Source organism: Maniola hyperantus, chromosome 23, assembly GCF_902806685.2.
Source record: "Maniola hyperantus chromosome 23, iAphHyp1.2, whole genome shotgun sequence".
Taxonomy (NCBI): domain Eukaryota; kingdom Metazoa; phylum Arthropoda; class Insecta; order Lepidoptera; family Nymphalidae; genus Maniola; species Maniola hyperantus.
The window spans coordinates 7,753,989-7,773,176 of NC_048558.1; the positions used below are offsets into that span (position 1 = coordinate 7,753,989).

The 19,188-nt window shown below is 36.2% G+C and overlaps 4 protein-coding genes across 4 annotated transcripts; all 4 read right to left on the reverse strand.

Annotated features, from left to right (window-relative positions):
- Positions 1-2,055: 2,055 nt before the first annotated feature.
- Positions 2,056-3,612, reverse strand: LOC117993242 (neuronal acetylcholine receptor subunit beta-2-like). Its single transcript, XM_034980994.2, has one exon. The coding sequence runs from the start codon at positions 3,610-3,612 to the stop codon at positions 2,395-2,397; it is 1,218 nt and encodes a 405-aa protein (XP_034836885.1). The 3' UTR covers positions 2,056-2,394.
- Positions 3,613-3,726: 114 nt separating this feature from the next.
- Positions 3,727-5,105, reverse strand: LOC117993243 (neuronal acetylcholine receptor subunit beta-2-like). The gene has a single exon (XM_034980995.2). The coding sequence runs from the start codon at positions 4,957-4,959 to the stop codon at positions 3,739-3,741; it is 1,221 nt and encodes a 406-aa protein (XP_034836886.1). The 5' UTR covers positions 4,960-5,105; the 3' UTR covers positions 3,727-3,738.
- Positions 4,949-7,709, reverse strand: LOC138403964 (neuronal acetylcholine receptor subunit beta-2-like). The gene has a single exon (XM_069506343.1). It carries the CDS (start codon positions 6,306-6,308, stop codon positions 5,091-5,093), a length of 1,218 nt encoding a protein of 405 aa, XP_069362444.1. The 5' UTR covers positions 6,309-7,709; the 3' UTR covers positions 4,949-5,090.
- A 67-nt stretch (positions 7,710-7,776) lies between these two features.
- Positions 7,777-9,020, reverse strand: LOC138403965 (neuronal acetylcholine receptor subunit beta-4-like). The gene has a single exon (XM_069506344.1). It carries the CDS (start codon positions 9,004-9,006, stop codon positions 7,789-7,791), a length of 1,218 nt encoding a protein of 405 aa, XP_069362445.1. The 5' UTR covers positions 9,007-9,020; the 3' UTR covers positions 7,777-7,788.
- Positions 9,021-19,188: the final 10,168 nt, after the last annotated feature.

Below are 19,188 nucleotides of genomic sequence, written 5' to 3' on the forward strand. Positions count from 1 at the left end.
ATTTGACAAAATATTGTTGAAATTTCGCGAGCGGAAGTGAATCAATTTCCGTCCAATTTCCGGTGTAAATGGTTTTTTCGGACTTCGAATTTCCATTAAAAATTCTTCATTTTTGACGTGACAGGTGTAAATTGGGGACCCCACACTTTAAAAATTTTCACAATGTAATTTTCCGATGATTTTTTGCGAAGTAATTCCAAGAGGCGCATAATTATTTACATTTAGATAATCTCCTACACTTTCAATTAAGTATACTTACGAGTTGTAATACAGAGAACTGTTTGGACAAGGTTAGTTTGCTTTAATCCTCAAAACAGCCTAATCTGTATGGTACAACTTGCAGCAAGCAATTTGCACCGTCCACTTCTAAATATCTTTTTTTTTAATTCAAATACACCTTAGCCCTTGACAGCAATCTCACCTGGTGGTAAGTGGTGATGCAATCTAAGATGGATGCGGGCTGACCTTTGGTTTCGACACAGCATCGTACTGGAACAGCCGAACACACCAGGCCAGAAATTTAGTAATTATAAAATTCCAAACCCCTGCCGGGAATCGAACCCGGGACCTCACTTATAAGACCACAGCGCTTGCCACTGCGCCAGGGAGGTCGTCCCTTTTTCTGTGGTATAACCATGAGTTATGGCGCTCTTTCAAAAATCCCTATGTCCAGGAATTGGCACAGGCAGAAATGATGGATTGAGAGAAGTACAGATAAGCCGACTCTGACTAAGTACAATCAACATCATAGCACTCAAAACATCAGCACTAAGTTTCTAATATTACTAGCTGATGCCCGCGACGTCGTCTGCGTAGAGTTAGGTTTTTTATAAGTCCCGTGGGAGCTCTTTGATTTTTCGGGATGAAAAGTCGCCTATGTTACTCTCCAGGTCTTTATCTATACTCATGCAAAAAATCACGTCAATCTGTTGCACTGTTGCGACGTGATTGAAGGACAAACCAACAAAAACCAACCAACCAACCAACAAACAAACACACTTTGACATTTATAATAAGGGTACTGATGTGTCACGTACTCACGTACTGTCCCATAATAGCCTCGCGTGCACTTATCCCTCGAAAATACACCGTAGAGATGGTTCCCCCAGTAATTAATGATCAGACATTATTCCCCATTTCTCCCTTAGCGCTTCCCTGCAAAATTGCGGTGAAAAATAGGGAAAATAAAGATTATGATAAGAAAACAACGCGACGGCAGAACAGACTCATTTACTTTTTTAATCCCGACTCTATATTTAATAGCAAATAGCCAAACTATGGGCCTCATAAGAAAGCTCAGAGTCACTCAGCGGGCGATGGAGAGAGCTATGCTTGGAGTTTCTCTACGTGATCAAATCAGAAATGAGGAGATCCGTAGGAGAACTAGAGTAACCGACATAGCTCAACGGGTTGCGAAGCTGAAGTGGCAATGCGCAGGGCACATAGTTCGTACAACCGATAGACGTTGGGGTCCCAAGGTGCTGGAATGGCGACCTCGCACCGGAAGACGCAGCATTGGAAGACCTCCCACTAGGTGGACGGACGACATCAGACGAATCGCAGGGAGCCGCTGGATCCAGGCGGCGCAAGACCGTGGCGTGTGGAAGTCCCTACAAGAGACCTATGTCCAGCAGTGGATGTCTATTGGATGATGAGCCCAAATTTAAAGTACGGTGTAATCGATGGATCCGAGGGAAGGCTGCGGTGCACACCACAGGTTTTTTCTAGTACAGAATGACAGCTATAATGTCACGATCGCAATCACCTCTGATTGGTTGACGCTCGCTCACTATTGGCTACAATGCATTGTTGCAACAAGAAGAGCACAAATTCAGCCAATCACAACAATTGAGTTTGTAATAATTGCAGGTTTTATGTAATTGACCTACAGGTTTCAACGTATATTGTGTCTACCTTTTCTGTACACTAGATTTAAGGAATTATTGTACTTAACAACATTTTCTTGGTTGAATAAATAATTTAATTTAATTTAATAAAGGCTTGTCTTTAAAAGTTTTATTCATACAGATGTTAAATACAGGAGTTTTATATCACTAAATTGACAAGTCTATTTTTTCTGCGCGGAGCATTGTAAAAATGATAAGACTAAATTTATACCTATGTAATTTTAGATTATGCACCTGAACCACACAATAATTCTAATTCCATTATTATCCAAAAACAATTTTTTTTTTCAAAGATTATTATCGAGGAAAAATACTTTGTGTCATAATATTTTTTTCGACGATTCAAGTAGATACACAGTGTAAGACACACTTTTTATACAGTGTAAGAGCTGCTAAGAAGATAAAGATTTTAAATTACTCTGTACTTACTATCTATTACCAGGAAAATTATATCACAAATATTTAGATAAGAAATATTTTTGTATCATTAAATTTTTGTAGGCTGGGGCATAAAAACACAGTACAAAATTAAATACACAACTACAAAAGTATGTAGGAATAAACTATTGAGTATACTTGCAAAATCAGTCCAAATTTCCATAACACTTGAATCTCCAATATCTTCATTCTGAACAACTCTCCACTTTGGAAATATTAAATATCTTAAACGTGTTTCAAATACAAGTTTATTAAAGGCAACCACTTTAGTTAATGGTTTTGTATGTTTTTTTAATAACAAATTTAAAGCTATAGATAAAACAATAACACAGGTTGTTATAAAAATAGACGAGCAAATAAACCTTAATATCAATGGAGTATTATAATCAAGACGTGGTATAAAAACGCTTATGATTTCTAATAAAGTGAAATGACTGATTAAACTTAAACTTGCCAACATAATTCTTACACAACACCTCACATCCAAAAACATTAAAGATAAAGTAAATATAATCAAAACTATCGAAGGTATTATAACGATCGTGGCAAATCCCAAAGCCTGTCTTTGAATTAAGAAATCTAATTGAATACTTGTACCGTTAACTTCTATGATACTACAATTTGTATTGGCTATATTCCATCCAGGACCGTATGAAAGTGTGTTTCGTCTTCTCAATCCTTTTTTAGAAGTGAAAGAGTATAATACTCTATGATCTCGATATTTCATTATTGTTTCTGAGCATTCAGGAATGAGTTGGAAGGAGCAAGATTGAATATCATAAGGCCAGCTATCTAATTTGGTTTTGCAAAATACTACATGATACTGTTGTAAGGCACAACTTACATCACCATTACTTTTCACTTGACAATAAGTTGATGATTGTTCAGTTTCCACAGACTGGTCGTTTAAGTCATTGACGTTTTTGAATGACGCTTGAGGTCTCCATAAAAAGATTGCTTGCATCACGGTCAGTTCCAGATTGTCATAATCTTCTGGTTTCCAGGCAAGTCTTGGGTCGTTCCACGTGAAAAAAGTCCAGGTGTAAACGCAAAAAAACTCTTCATTTTTAGCAAAGTAAAAATATTTTAGAACGAACCTTAATTTGACTGTGGTTATATTTGAACACGGTGGTTGGCTTCCTAGGTAATCTTTTAGTAAATCCCCTTGCAGTCTTTGTTCCACTATTGTTTCTTTCGATCGATGGTCGATAACGCAGTTCATTGTCAAGTTAATTAAAAACACTAGAATTATTGTGACAAGTAACATGGTTATTGGTTAGTGGTAGATTGAAAACTGATACAAAATGATAGGAAATCCAATACGTTTACGCCCCCTATGATACACAACTACTATATAGGTAAGTTATTTAAGAAATATAAAAAAAATATTGTATCAATATTTTTTTGTATATTTGGGCATAAAAACACAGTACACAATTAAATATACAACAAAAAAGATCTGTAGGAAAAAACTATTGACTATACTTGCAAAATCAGTCCAAATTTCCACAACATTTGAATCTCCAATGTTTTCGTTTGAAACAACTCTCCACTTTAGAAATATTAAATATCTTAAACGTGTTTCAAATACATGTTTATTAAAGGCAACTACTTGAGTTAATGGTTTTGTATGTTTTTTTAATAATAAATTTAAAGTTATAGATAAAACAATAACACAAGTTGTTATATAAATAGACGCGCAAATAAACCTTAATATCAATGGAGTGTCAATATCATGACGTGGTATAAAAACACTTATGATTTCTAATAAAGTGAAATGACTGATTAAACTTAAACTTGCCAACATAATTCTTACACAACACCTCACATCCAAAAACATTAAAGATAAAGTAAATATAACCAAAACTATCGAAGGTAATATAACAATTGTAGCCAATCCCAAAGCCTGTCTTTGAACTAAGAAATCAAATTGAATACTTGTTCCACTTGTACTGTTAACTTCTTTGATAGTACACTTTGTATTTACTATATCCCATTCAGGACTGTATGTACCTTTGCTTATCATTCCTTTCTTAAAAGTGAAAGAGTACAACACTTTATGACGTCGATTTTTAATTCTTTCTGAGCTTTCAGGGATGAGATTGAAGGAGCAAAATTGGATATCATAAGGCCAGCTATCCAATTTGGTTTTACAAATGAATACATGATACTGTTCTAAGTAACAATTTACATCACCATTACTTTTCACTCGACAATAATTTGATGATCGAACACTTTCTCCAGATTCGTCGTTTAAGTCATTGACGTTTTTGAATGAAGCTTGAGGTCTCCATAAAAAAATTGCTTCCATCACGGTCAGTTCTAGATTATCGTAATCTTCTGTCTTCCAAGCGAGTCTTGGGTCGTTCCAAGTGAAAGAAGACCAGGTGTAAGCGTGAAAATTCTCTTCATTGTCATCAAAGTAAAAATAACTTAGGATGAAACTTAATTTGACTGTGGTTATATTTGAACACGGTGGTTGGCTTCCTAAGTAATCTTTTAGTAAATCCCCGTGCAGTCTTTGTTCGACCGTTGTTTCTCTCGATCGATGGTCTATAACGCAGTTCATTGTCAAGTTAATAAAAAATACTAGAATTATTGTGACAAGTAACATGGCTATTGGTTAGTGGTAGATTGAATACTGATACGGAATGATAGGAAATCCAATACGTTTACGCCCTCTATGATACACAACTGCTATCTCGGTAAGTTATCTGTGAAATATCAAAAAATATGTTTGTATCATTAAATTTTTGTAGGTTTGGGCATAAAAACACAGTACACAATTAAATATACAACAAAAAAGGTATGCAGGAATAAACTATTGACTATACTTGCAAAATCAGTCCAAATTTCCACAACATTTGAATCTCCAATGTTTTCGTTTGAAGCAACTCTCCACTTTGGAAATATTAAATATCTTAAACGTGTTTCAAATACATGTTTATTAAAGGCAACTACTTGAGTTAATGGTTTTGTATGTTTTTTTAATAATAAATTTAAAGTTATAGATAAAACAATAACACAAGTTGTTATAAAAATCGACGCGCAAATAAACCTTAATATCAATGGAGTGTCAATATCATGACGTGGTATAAAAACACTTATGATTTCTAATAAAGTGAAATGACTGATTAAACTTAAACTTGCCAACATAATTCTTACACAACACCTCACATCCAAAAACATTAAAGATAAAGTAAATATAACCAAAACTATCGAAGGTAATATAACAATTGTAGCCAATCCCAAAGCCTGTCTTTGAACTAAGAAATCAAATTGAATACTTGTTCCACTTGTACTGTTAACTTCTTTGATAGTACACTTTGTATTTACTATATCCCATTCAGGACTGTATGTACCTTTGCTTATCATTCCTTTCTTAAAAGTGAAAGAGTACAACACTTTATGACGTCGATTTTTAATTCTTTCTGAGCTTTCAGGGATGAGATTGAAGGAGCAAAATTGGATATCATAAGGCCAGCTATCCAATTTGGTTTTACAAATGAATACATGATACTGTTCTAAGTAACAATTTACATCACCATTACTTTTCACTCGACAATAATTTGATGATCGAACACTTTCTCCAGATTCGTCGTTTAAGTCATTGACGTTTTTGAATGAAGCTTGAGGTCTCCATAAAAAAATTGCTTCCATCACGGTCAGTTCTAGATTATCGTAATCTTCTGTCTTCCAAGCGAGTCTTGGGTCGTTCCAAGTGAAAGAAGACCAGGTGTAAGCGTGAAAATTCTCTTCATTGTCATCAAAGTAAAAATAACTTAGGATGAAACTTAATTTGACTGTGGTTATATTTGAACACGGTGGTTGGCTTCCTAAGTAATCTTTTAGTAAATCCCCGTGCAGTCTTTGTTCGACCGTTGTTTCTCTCGATCGATGGTCTATAACGCAGTTCATTGTCAAGTTAATAAAAAATACTAGAATTATTGTGACAAGTAACATGGCTATTGGTTAGTGGTAGATTGAATACTGATACGGAATGATAGGAAATCCAATACGTTTACGCCCTCTATGATACACAACTGCTATCTCGGTAAGTTATCTGTGAAATATCAAAAAATATGTTTGTATCATTAAATTTTTGTAGGTTTGGGCATAAAAACACAGTACACAATTAAATATACAACAAAAAAGGTATGCAGGAATAAACTATTGACTATACTTGCAAAATCAGTCCAAATTTCCACAACATTTGAATCTCCAATGTTTTCGTTTGAAGCAACTCTCCACTTTGGAAATATTAAATATCTTAAACGTGTTTCAAATACATGTTTATTAAAGGCAACTACTTGAGTTAATGGTTTTGTATGTTTTTTTAATAATAAATTTAAAGTTATAGATAAAACAATAACACAAGTTGTTATAAAAATCGACGCGCAAATAAACCTTAATATCAATGGAGTGTCAATATCATGACGTGGTATAAAAACACTTATGATTTCTAATAAAGTGAAATGACTGATTAAACTTAAACTTGCCAACATAATTCTTACACAACACCTCACATCCAAAAACATTAAAGATAAAGTAAATATAACCAAAACTATCGAAGGTAATATAACAATTGTAGCCAATCCCAAAGCCTGTCTTTGAATTAGGAAATCAAATTGAATACTTGTTCCACTTGTACTGTTAACTTCTTTGATAGTGCAGTTTGTATTGACTATATCCCAACAAGGACTGTAAGTACCTTTGCTTATCATTCCTTTCTTAAAAGTGAAAGAGTACAACACTTTATGACGTCGATTTTTAATTCTTTCTGAGCTTTCAGGGATGAGATTGAAGGAGCAAAATTGGATATCATAAGGCCAGCTATCCAATTTGGTTTTACAAATGAATACATGATACTGTTCTAAGTAACAATTTACATCACCATTACTTTTCACTCGACAATAATTTGATGATCGAACACTTTCTCCAGATTCGTCGTTTAAGTCATTGACGTTTTTGAATGAAGCTTGAGGTCTCCATAAAAAAATTGCTTCCATCACGGTCAGTTCTAGATTATCGTAATCTTCTGTCTTCCAAGCGAGTCTTGGGTCGTTCCAAGTGAAAGAAGACCAGGTGTAAGCGTGAAAATTCTCTTCATTGTCATCAAAGTAAAAATAACTTAGGATGAAACTTAATTTGACTGTGGTTATATTTGAACACGGTGGTTGGCTTCCTAAGTAATCTTTTAGTAAATCCCCGTGCAGTCTTTGTTCGACCGTTGTTTCTCTCGATCGATGGTCTATAACGCAGTTCATTGTCAAGTTAATAAAAAATACTAGAATTATTGTGACAAGTAACATGGCTATTGGTTAGTGGTAGATTGAATACTGATACGGAATGATAGGAAATCCAATACGTTTACGCCCTCTATGATACACAACTGCTATCTCGGTAAGTTATCTGTGAAATATCAAAAAATATGTTTGTATCATTAAATTTTTGTAGGTTTGGGCATAAAAACACAGTACACAATTAAATATACAACAAAAAAGGTATGCAGGAATAAACTATTGACTATACTTGCAAAATCAGTCCAAATTTCCACAACATTTGAATCTCCAATGTTTTCGTTTGAAGCAACTCTCCACTTTGGAAATATTAAATATCTTAAACGTGTTTCAAATACATGTTTATTAAAGGCAACTACTTGAGTTAATGGTTTTGTATGTTTTTTTAATAATAAATTTAAAGCTATAGATAAAACAATGACACAAGCTGTTATAAAAATCGACGCGCAAATAAACCTTAATATCAATGGAGTGTCAATATCATGACGTGGTATAAAAACACTTATGATTTCTAATAAAGTGAAATGACTGATTAAACTTAAACTTGCCAACATAATTCTTACACAACACCTCACATCCAAAAACATTAAAGATAAAGTAAATATAACCAAAACTATCGAAGGTAATATAACAATTGTAGCCAATCCCAAAGCCTGTCTTTGAACTAAGAAATCAAATTGAATACTTGTACCGCTTGTACTGTTAACTTCTTTGATAGTGCAGTTTGTATTGACTATATCCCAACACGGACTGTAAGTACCTTTGCTTATCATTCCTTTCTTAAAAGTGAAAGAGTACAATACTTTATGACGTCGATTTTTAATTATTTCTGAGCTTTCAGGGATGAGATTGAAGGAGCAAAATTGGGTATCATAAGGCCAGCTATCCAATTTTGTTTTACAAATTACTACATGATACTGTTCCAAGTGACAATTTACATCACCATTACTATTCACTCGACAATAAGTTGATGATCGAATAGTTTCTCCAGATTCGTCGTTTAAATCATTGACGTTTTTGAATGACGCATGAGGTCTCCATAAAAAGATTGCTGGCATCAAGATCAGTTCTATATTGCCATAATCTTCTGCTTTCCAAGCAAGTCTTGGGTCGTTCCAAGTGAAATGAGACCAGGTATGAGCGTGAAAATTCTCTTCATTGTCATCAAAATGAAAATAACTTAGGATGAAACTTAATTCGACTGTGGTTATATTCGAACACGGTGGTTGGCTTCCTAAGTAATCTTTTAGTAAATCCCCTTTCAATCTTTGTTCGAGCATTGTTTCTCTCGATCGATGGTCGATGACGCAGTTCATTGTGAAGTTAATAAAAAACACTAGAATTATTGTGACAAGTAACATGGTTATTGGTTAGTGGTAGATTGAAAACTGATACAGAATTATAAGAAATCCGATACGTTTACGCCCCCTTTGAAACACAATTCATATAGGTCACAGTTTCACACTATCTTTTGTTCTCCGCTTCGCCCTTGTTGTATTTCTCTGAATAAATAATATATTGGTAGCAGAAAATTAATGGACTAAGAGCCAGCAAATGCCAGACCTTATCCATACTAATATAATATTATAAATGCAAAAGTGTGTCTGTCTGTCCGTCTGTCTGTCTGCTCGCCTTTCACGGCCTATCCGTTCAACCGATTTTGACGAAATTTGGTACAGCGATAGCTTGCATCCCGGGGAAGGACATAGGCTACTTTTTATCTCGGAAAATCAAAGAGTTCCCACGGGATTTTTAAAAACCTAAATCCACGCGGACGAAGTCGCGAGCATAAACTAGTATTACACAAGCTGAAAGTTTCTCTGAGTATTGTCCCCAATACCGGGGGGAATGATACAGCGACTATGAAATTTCGATCATGGTGGTTTTGGGAGCTAGCATGTAATAAAGGTGTAAAAAATTCTTACTTTCTTACTTATAAATTCTAAGGGCAGGCAGAGGGTTACCACGACACGTGTGTGGCAATGCAATACGTGATTTCTAATATTGTTCCGAAGAAAATATAAAAAACTAGCTTATGCTCGCGACTTCGTCCGCGTGGACTACTCAAATTTCAAATCCCTATTTCACCCCCTAAGGGGTAGAATTTTCAAAAATCCTTTCTTAGCGGATGCCTACGTCGTAATAGCTATCTGCATTAGTGGTGTCAAATACTGTTAAACTTACATAATATAATATCAATAATTGTTATTAAAATTTATTGATAAATAAACACGTTAAAAATATAACACTGACTAAAAAAAAAAAAAAAAACACGATACCTACCCCACTTGATTTCATCTTACTTTGAAAATTGAAAACACTACTTTCATGAACACATTTCAATTTATTTTTGGTGATGTAACCAAACGAGTCGCAGGGAGCCGCTGGATTCAGGCGCCGCAAGACCGTGACGTGTGGAGTGGAAGTCACTCCAAGAGACTTATGTCCAGCAGTGGACGTCTATCGGTTGATGATGATGATGATGATGATGACGTGACCAGAAATTACGGTTTTCAAATTTTACCCCTTGCGTGTGCTATAAAACCTAGGTACCTACCTACCTGATAATTTCATGATTCAAGGTCCATGGGAAGTACCCTGTAGGTTTCTTGACAGACAGACAGACAGACGGACGCACAGACAGACGGACGGACGGACGCACAGACAGACGGACGGATGGACGCACAGACAGACGGACGGACGGACGCACAGACAGACGGACGGACGGACGCACAGACAGACAGACGGACGGACAGACAACGAAGTGAGCAAAATAAACTACACCATCAAATTACCCGAAAAAATAAACTAGCAAAAAGTCTATGAACGCGCACTATCGTTAATCGAACAGTATCGGTAATAAACAGAAATAACAAAAATTTCGACTATTGTATTATTTATGTATCAAATCAAAGCATCAACAAAAATAACAAAATTATTTAACTTATTTATTAACACGTCGTAGGTATTCGATGGGAACAACAAAATCATTTGATATGCTAAATTTATCATCATATCGATGTGGTGATATTTAACATTAGTTGACTTGCTATTTTTAACCATATTCAATGCATCGGTATTTTTAGCGCATGACGTAATCGGTCGCAATCGGTAGGTATATTGTCGTCGCGCGCGCGTTTTGCACTGCGCGCCCCCTTCGAAATTTAATTTCCTGGAATCTTCGCGCTACCTACTTAAGTACCTACTGCAGCTACTTAGAACGTAGGTATAGGTCCTAACTATAATAATTTGTATTTTTTGATTTAATAATATTTTTTTATTTAAAATTGTTAAGTTTTAGTATCGCAGTTAATCAACAAACTTTAATATGTGTTAAATTAACAGGTTAATAAATAAATTGGTCACCTCTAATCTGCATGCCAAATTTCAGCCCGATCCGTCCAGTAGTTTGAGCTGTGCGTTGATAGATCAGTCAGTCAGTCAGTCAGTCAGTCAGTCAGTCAGTCACCTTTTCCATTTATATATTTAGACTAGATGATGCCCGCGACTTCGTCCGCGTGGCCCTGATTGGTTTACGCTCGCTCACTATTGGCTACAATGCATTGTTGCAACAAGAATCGTACAAATTCAGTCAATCACAACAATTGATACTCTAATAATGATTGATGCAGGTTTTATGAAATCGACCTACAGGTGAGCTTGCACTCAAGGGCTAACTTGTATCAGAATTAATTTCCAACATGATAAAAAGCGTTTTTGACATTATTTAAAAAAAAAAAAGCTTATTACAGTGCCTATATTCGCTTGGTTTTGACATTTTATTTATTACTCTTACTTACTAAGTTTAATTTTATGATTTGCCTGTATTATAAAAAAATATCTAGTCACACTCAATAATCTCAACTGTTAACTATATTTGTACGCCGCCATGGTCAATGTGCTGGACTGTTTTTTAGATTTAACATCTTATGTACCACATTATGCAAATAAAGAATTAAAGAATTTAAAGAATTAAAATTTTAGAAAAAGAAGCAATTTGCCTCCTTGTTCCTAATTCGAACCACTAGAATATGGAACGCCCTTCCGGTATCAGTTTTCCCCTCTACTTTTAATATAGGTATTCAATTCAAAAGTGAATAAGTAGGAATCTTCTAGGCAGGCGCGCTCCATGTTAAGCTGCATCATCACTTGCCACCAGTTCTGATTGCAGATAAGTGCTATAGTCTATATTTACTTAAATAAAAGTAAAAAAACTACCTGGTTCTACTGATTTTAAAGACACATTTCCGTCTGTGACATAATAACTGCCCCATTCCGATCCTGAAGCCCGGACGACATTTTCCTCAAGACAAGGATTTTCCCATGTTTTTTTCTTTCATGAAAACATTTCCTAAATATAAACAGCCGCTATAAATGTTAATGCTGAAACCGACGTGTCTGCGCTCGTCAAGAAATACGCCTACGAGTAGACACAAGATCTACAAATATACATAAACTAGCTTATGCTCGCGACTTCGTCCGCGTGGACTTCACAAATTTCAAACCCCTATTTCACCCCCTTAGGGATTGAATTTTCAAAAATCCTTTTTTAGCGGATGCCTACATCTTAATAGCTATCTGCATGCCAAATTTCAGCTCGATCCGTCCAGTAGTTTAAGCTGTGCGTTGATAGATCAGTCAGTCAGTCAGTCACCTTTTCGTTTTATAAATTTAGATTTAGATAATAACCTCAATTTTTTTTTTTTTAAAGTTTCGGAATTTTTCCTATCGAGAAGATCGTATAACAGCGTTTTTCTATTTCATGAAGAATTTAGATTAAAGACCCAGAAAGCACAATAGTTTTTAAAGCGTCCAAAAATCGCAAAATTTTACAATGTGAGTCCTTAATCAAAAACAGTACGTGGCCAAAAGTAGATGGAAACAGCAAATTTGTAGAGCACTGCCTCGGTCTTTGAGACCGACAAAGCGTCATATTATGAGTGACAGAGACAACGCTCTACAAAGATGAAATGTCACTCTAAAGGCCGATGTTCATCACTTTCGGCCGCGTACTGTACTTAGAGGTTTCTTTTTTCTTTAAATACTTAATAATAGTAAGTATGACGAGTGAATAAGAACTTTTTTTAACAAGAGGTACACGGAGTAATAGGTCTATTTCGGATTTTGACATTGCGTGCTAGGGGAAATCACTATGAAACAAATACTCTCAAGAAATCATATACTTAATAAGTATACAAAAAAATAGAGCCATAGCCATTTAAACCAGTGCAGCAGACTGGTACTTGGTACTTTGGCAGAACGTTGCCTATAGCATCTCTCTCTTAAAAGGGCCGTGTTACTTTTTGTTCCGTGCCTCATAAAATTTGAATTTTCGACGTCGCATCCAGAATTATTTTACTGAAAATGAGACGAGATTATGAAATTGAATAATGGATAAATAAGCCTTATTCCTTTCAGTAAAAGGTGTATATTTGCTTGAGGGTTATATTGTTATTGCTAGATTTACTTAGGAAGGTGGGACGATTCGGAGGTATATCTTAATGTATTGAAATTTTAAGTGTTTATTTTTTGTTTATTCAAAAACTACATACAGCAGCCCTTGGCTGCATCACCTGCAGGTGAGATCGCAGTAAAGGGCTAACTTGTCATCAAATAAGATAAAAATCGGCCAAATTCGAGTCAGACTCGCGCACCGAGGGTTCCGTCCACTACACTTTTTTCGACATTTTGTACAATAAATTAAAAACTATTGTTCATAAAAACAAATAAAAATCTGTTTTAAAATGTACAAGATTCCCTTTCATATGACACCCCACTTGATATTATAGTTATCTTACTTTAAAAGTTGAAAATATTAGGTTTGTTCTTGAAAACATTTTAATTTTTTTTTATGATGTAACCACAAATTCACGGTTTTCGGATTTTCCCCTTACGTGTGCTATAAAACCTACCTACTTGCCAAATTTCAAGATTCTGGGTCAACGGGAAGTACCTTCTAGGTTTTCAACCCTAAAAAAACCGGCCAAGTGCGATTCGGACTCGCACACGAAGGATTCCGTACCATCATACAAGATTATGCACTTTTGTTTTAATTTCAAGGCGGTCATTTTGAAATTTTTATTAGATTTGTTGTTATACCGGGACTAGAAATACTACATACTGCAAATTTCATCTCTACTTTACAACACTACGGTTCATGAGATACAATCCACTGACAGATAGACAGACGGGGGATGGACAGCGGAGGCCCGTAATAGAGGCCCGTTGGCATGGAAGCCTCAAAAGTAGGACAAGTGGGGTAACTGATGGCATGATGCGTTGAGTTCATTTGTCAACTGTCCGCGCGACGTGCCGTCTCAGGTGCGGACAAGGACATGGCAGATTAGTTACCTTCTTACACACACTCAAAATTACCACATAAGTATCCCGTTCGACCTTTTTTGTACCACAAACATGTGAGGTTTCAAACATTTTACTGTTTTATAGCACAATTCCCCGGAAGTGTGGTGATCGAGGCGTAAGACCATGCATAACCGGGAGATATCCAACCTCAGAACCTACTTTGAGATGATGAGGGGGTCCGCCATGCATAGAGAGGTCATAAAATGTGATAAAGGACTTACTCCACTTTCTTTAGCCCAAACCGAGTGGCAGAAACCGGTGGTACTTAGCACCTCTGACCGGGAGCCCGTATGGAGGGAGAAGGAGCTGCACGGACGCTTTTTTAAAGCTCTTAATGAGACACACGTAGATAAAAAAGCGTCCGTGCAGTGGCCGCGCTTTGGTGACCTTTTTGGGGAAACCGAAGGTTTTGTCTGTGCGATACAACATCAGGTAGTTAAGACCCGGAACTACCGAAAGTATATTCTGAAGGATGGCACTCACGACATCTGTCGAGCATGTCGCCATCCCGGCGAGTCACTCAGACATGTGCTTTCGTGATGCTCAGCGCTGGCCAACACTGAGTATCTGCACAGACACAACCAAGCAGCCAAAGACCTACAAAATATTATATTATAATATTATATCCACCTAACTTAATTGTGTAAAGTTAGTAGAATATTTTCCAATTAAAAGTTTAGTACCAATGTGACATACCCCTCGGCTTCAACAATTCCAAACTTTTCCGGCAATCAAAATATTTTTGGGGAGTTAGAAAATTTATGGAATGGTTTGTTTTTTTTTTCATAAATTTTGCCGTTACTTCCAATATCATGTCATATTAATTAATAATTTACTAGCTTATGCCCGCGACTTTGTCCGTGTGGACTACACAAAGGGGAATGCCGACCTTTGGCACAACAACAAGTGCCCAGCATAACAATATTATGCTGGGCACTATTAACAGGTTTTTTTTCAAAATCAAGTAGTTAAAAATTTTAAATTTTTAACACTTGCGTATGAAAATGTATATATACCTACTCGTCTACAATTTCGAGTGCAGAGCTCTCAACGCAGCGTTGGAAGACCCCCCACTAGGTGGATGGACGACATCAGACGAATCGCAGGGAGCCGCTGGATCCAGGCGGCGTAAGACCGTGGCATGTGGAAGTCCCTACAAGAGACCTATGTCCAGCAGTGGACGTCTATTAGTTGATGATGATGATGATGATGATGATGATGATGATGATGATGATGATGATGATGATGATGATGATGATGATGATGATGATGATGATGATGATGATGATGATGATGGTGATGATGATGATGATGATGATGATGATGATGATGATGAACCCTCGTAGCTTTAGTTTTAAGTTTGCGTTATAATTATCACCACTATATTATCTTACAAATCTAACACTATACCAGACAATCAATAAGAGTAATTTATTACCTATTTTGAATAAATCATTTGACTTTGACTTTGACTTTTACTTTGATGATGATGATGATGATGATGATGATGATGATGATGATGATGGTGATGGTGATGATGATGATGATGATGACGATGATGATGATGATGATGATGATGATGATGATGATGTATGAAAATGCATGTATTCAAAACCATTTATTAAGTGACAAAACCTTACTGTATGATGCGTTTATACAATTTGTACAATTTACTTAAGTAATAATAATTTTAAAATCGATCCTATAATAATAATAATAATAATAAATCTTTATTTTCAGATATAAATCCAGCAAGTTATACATTATAATAAAATACCTACTATATAAAGAAATTAAATTAAATTAAAATTAAAATAACTAAAATATTGTTTAAAGTTCAAGAAGTAGAAGTAGGTAAAATCTTACTTCTACTTCTTATTCGCGTCCCGATGCACATGCCGCCAGTGATCGAATATCTGACCGGTCATATGCCCACCTATAACCTCAAGTATGACGTTATTGGGTTGTCGTATTCTATCCCAGAAAGAGGCTACACGATTTCGAATAATCGCGAAGAAGTCACTGACTCTCGCCTCGGCGAACATGCCTGACGCGCTGCAGTACCTTGGCAATCTCATTAGGATGCGAAATGCGTCATTATATTGCACCCTAAAGGTGCTCATTGTTGCTCTTTTATATTTCGTCCATAATTGACAGGTATAAAAACACTGACAATATGCACGAAATAGTGTCGATTTCACATCTTTACTACACTTACAGAATCTGCGGGCAAGCATGTTACACTATGCAGAATAAAAAATGTAAATAATTTGTAACATTAAAACCCTCTCTTTTTTAAATCCAAATTTTTACCAATTAATTAATATACTGTTGATTCCATATATTTTCATATGCGGGCACCTAAGGGCCAAATTTGCTATGACCACCTGGCATTCCCCTTTCAAACCTCTATTTTACCCCTGGGTTGAATTTTCAAAATCCTTTCTTAGCGGATTTTGCTAGTGCATAATAATTAGCTATCTGCATGCCCAGCCCGATTCATCGAGTAGTTTGAGCTGTGCGTTGATAGATCAGTCAGTCAGTCCCCTTTCCCTTTTATACATTTGGTTAGACTAGCTTTATTCTGCGACTTCGTTTGCGTGGATTTAGATTTTTACAGATGCCATTGATTGGAACTACTTTTCTCAAGAGAGACTATACAGGGTGTAACCCCAGAACGCTTCGAAATGAACGCTTGCAGAACTTTCACCGTTATCATACATACTAACTGATGCCCGCGACTTCGTCCGCGTGGAATTAGGTTTTTAAAAATCCCGAGGGAACTCTTTGATTTTCCGCGATAATAAGTAGCCTATGTCACTCTCCAGGTCTATACATAGGTAAACCATAATTTTTTGCATGGGTGTAGAGTGTAGACCCAAAAAAATGCAAAAATCCCGTCACTCCGTTGCACCGTTGTGACGTGTTTGAAGGACAAACCAACAAACCAACAAACAAACACACTTTCGCATCTATAATAAGGGTACTGATTAGTGTGATTAGCACAGAATATATAAGTAATAATTATATTATTATTATTATATTATTGTAAAGCTTGTTTAAATTATCAAACGAATATCTATTTAAGTAATCTGTAAAAAAATTAATCCTATTTGGCCTTATTTTCAGTCTGTTATTATGTAAAATTATATTGTATATATCGCTGTTGATTGCAAAAAACGAATAAAATAAAATAAAAATAAGTAGGCAATAGTTTGCAGTTGAAAACTGAATCAATTAACTATGACGTTAGTAAGCCACAGAAACCAGTAGATAACGATGCTAATTATGAAGATAAAAATAAAATTTTCACGCGGCTAAGTGAAATATTTTCCAGTAGGTACGGCATTTTCCTATGTCAAAAAAAAATTCAGTGATTATTAAAAAGAAAGTCTTCCAAAATACGTAAAATCCACGTCCTTTGTTAGTTTTAAGTGTGATAACCGTTTGAAGCTGTGATAGCCTAATGGTTTGGACGTCCGCCTTCTAATCGGAGGTCGGGGGTCCCATCCCGGGCACGCACCCCTAACTTTTCGGAGTTATGTGCGTTTTATGTAATTAAATATCACTTGCTTTAACGGTGAGGGAAAACATCGTGAGGAAACGTGCATGCCTAAGAGTTCTCCATAATGTTCTCAAAGGTGTGTGAAGTCTAGCACAGGCCAGCGTGGTAGACTATGGCCAAAACCCTTTTCTCTGAGAGGAGACCAGAGCTCTGTAGTGAGCCGGCGATGGGTTGATCATGATGATGATGATGATGATCCGCTAAGAAAGGATTTTTGAAAATTCAACCCCTAAGAGGGTAAAATAGGGGTTTGAAATTTGTGTAGTCCACGCGGACGAAGTCGCGAGCATAAGCTAGTCCAAATATATAAAAGGAAAAGGTGACTGACTGACTGACTGATCTATCAATGCACAGCTCAAACTACTGGACGGATCGGGCTGAAATTTGGCATGCAGATAGCTATTATAACGACGACGGCATCCGCTAAGAAAGGATTCTTCAAAATTCAACCCCTAAAGGGGTAAAATAGGGGTTTGAAATTTCTGTTGTCCACGCGCACGAAGTCGCGGGCATAAGCTAGTCTAAATATATAAAAGGAAAAGGTGACTGATTGACTGACTAATCTTAATGGCGGATTTCGTAAAACGTTGCAGTAGCGACAGTTCATTTGCTATCTCTCTTCTTCTTATTTTGCTTTGTGGCTATAGAGAGAGATCTCTAGCCGCTGTTTTGCAACAGCAACAGCAATGATTGCGAAATTTACGTCTGTCGCAAGCCCCATATTTCGACAAAAGACAGAAGTACACCGAGTAGCGTGGGTGCCTGTTTTCGCGCAGTGGCGATGTGCGGGGACGCGCGCATGAGAGGTGAGGGGCCGGCGCGGCGTGCGGGCCAATCGCTAACACAATTTTAAAATTACATGCGCCCAGTTCTACGATTATATGAAAAAAAAAGAAAAAGAAGTTATTGCAAAAGTAAAATCAACTTCAAAATATAACTTGGCGAAAAAAAAATTTTGCATTAAAAAAATTTGATTTAATATTTTTTTATATTATACTTTTAATACGGTTGAGATCACTTGCACATGCATGCTATGTATATTATATTATAATGGTGTAGTTGAAAAGCTGCATGTCCGGTTTTGGGCATCGGAGGAGGAAAAACGTCCCGTCTTGGTACCTAGAAGTTATGGCAACCCTAACGAAACGTCAATTTGGTCTCGAGGATCAAATGATGAACTAAAGTAACCTCGACCTTCTTCATACATTACAATTTCAATTTATTGCATTTCCATCATATTAAGTACTAGCTTATGCTCGCGACTTCGTCCGTGTGGACTACACAAATTTCAAACCCCTATTTCACCCCCTTAGAGGTCGAATTTTCAAACATCCTTTCTTAGCGCACGCCTACGTCATAATAGCTATCTGCATGCCAAATTTCAGCCCGATCCGTCCAGTAGTTTGAGCTGTGCGTTGATAGATCAGTCAGTCAGTCAGTCAGTCATTCAGTCAGTCAGTCAGTCAGTCACCTTTTCCTTTTATATATTTAGATGTACAAAGTATTATGGATACCCAGTTTGGGTGTCGCAATTTGGTCCTTAGACCTTAGTAGGGAGACCGATATTATTATTTATTTTTATGTTCGTCGTTTAGGAAATCATTTACGGCATAGT

What these genes read in the sequence shown, in the direction of transcription:
- LOC117993242 (XM_034980994.2), bottom strand. Translation starts at nt 3,612, where the DNA reads ATGTTACTTGTCACAATAATTCTAGTGTTTTTAATTAACTTGACAATG.
- LOC117993243 (XM_034980995.2), bottom strand. Translation starts at nt 4,959, where the DNA reads ATGTTACTTGTCACAATAATTCTAGTATTTTTTATTAACTTGACAATG.
- LOC138403964 (XM_069506343.1), bottom strand. Translation starts at nt 6,308, where the DNA reads ATGTTACTTGTCACAATAATTCTAGTATTTTTTATTAACTTGACAATG.
- LOC138403965 (XM_069506344.1), bottom strand. Translation starts at nt 9,006, where the DNA reads ATGTTACTTGTCACAATAATTCTAGTGTTTTTTATTAACTTCACAATG.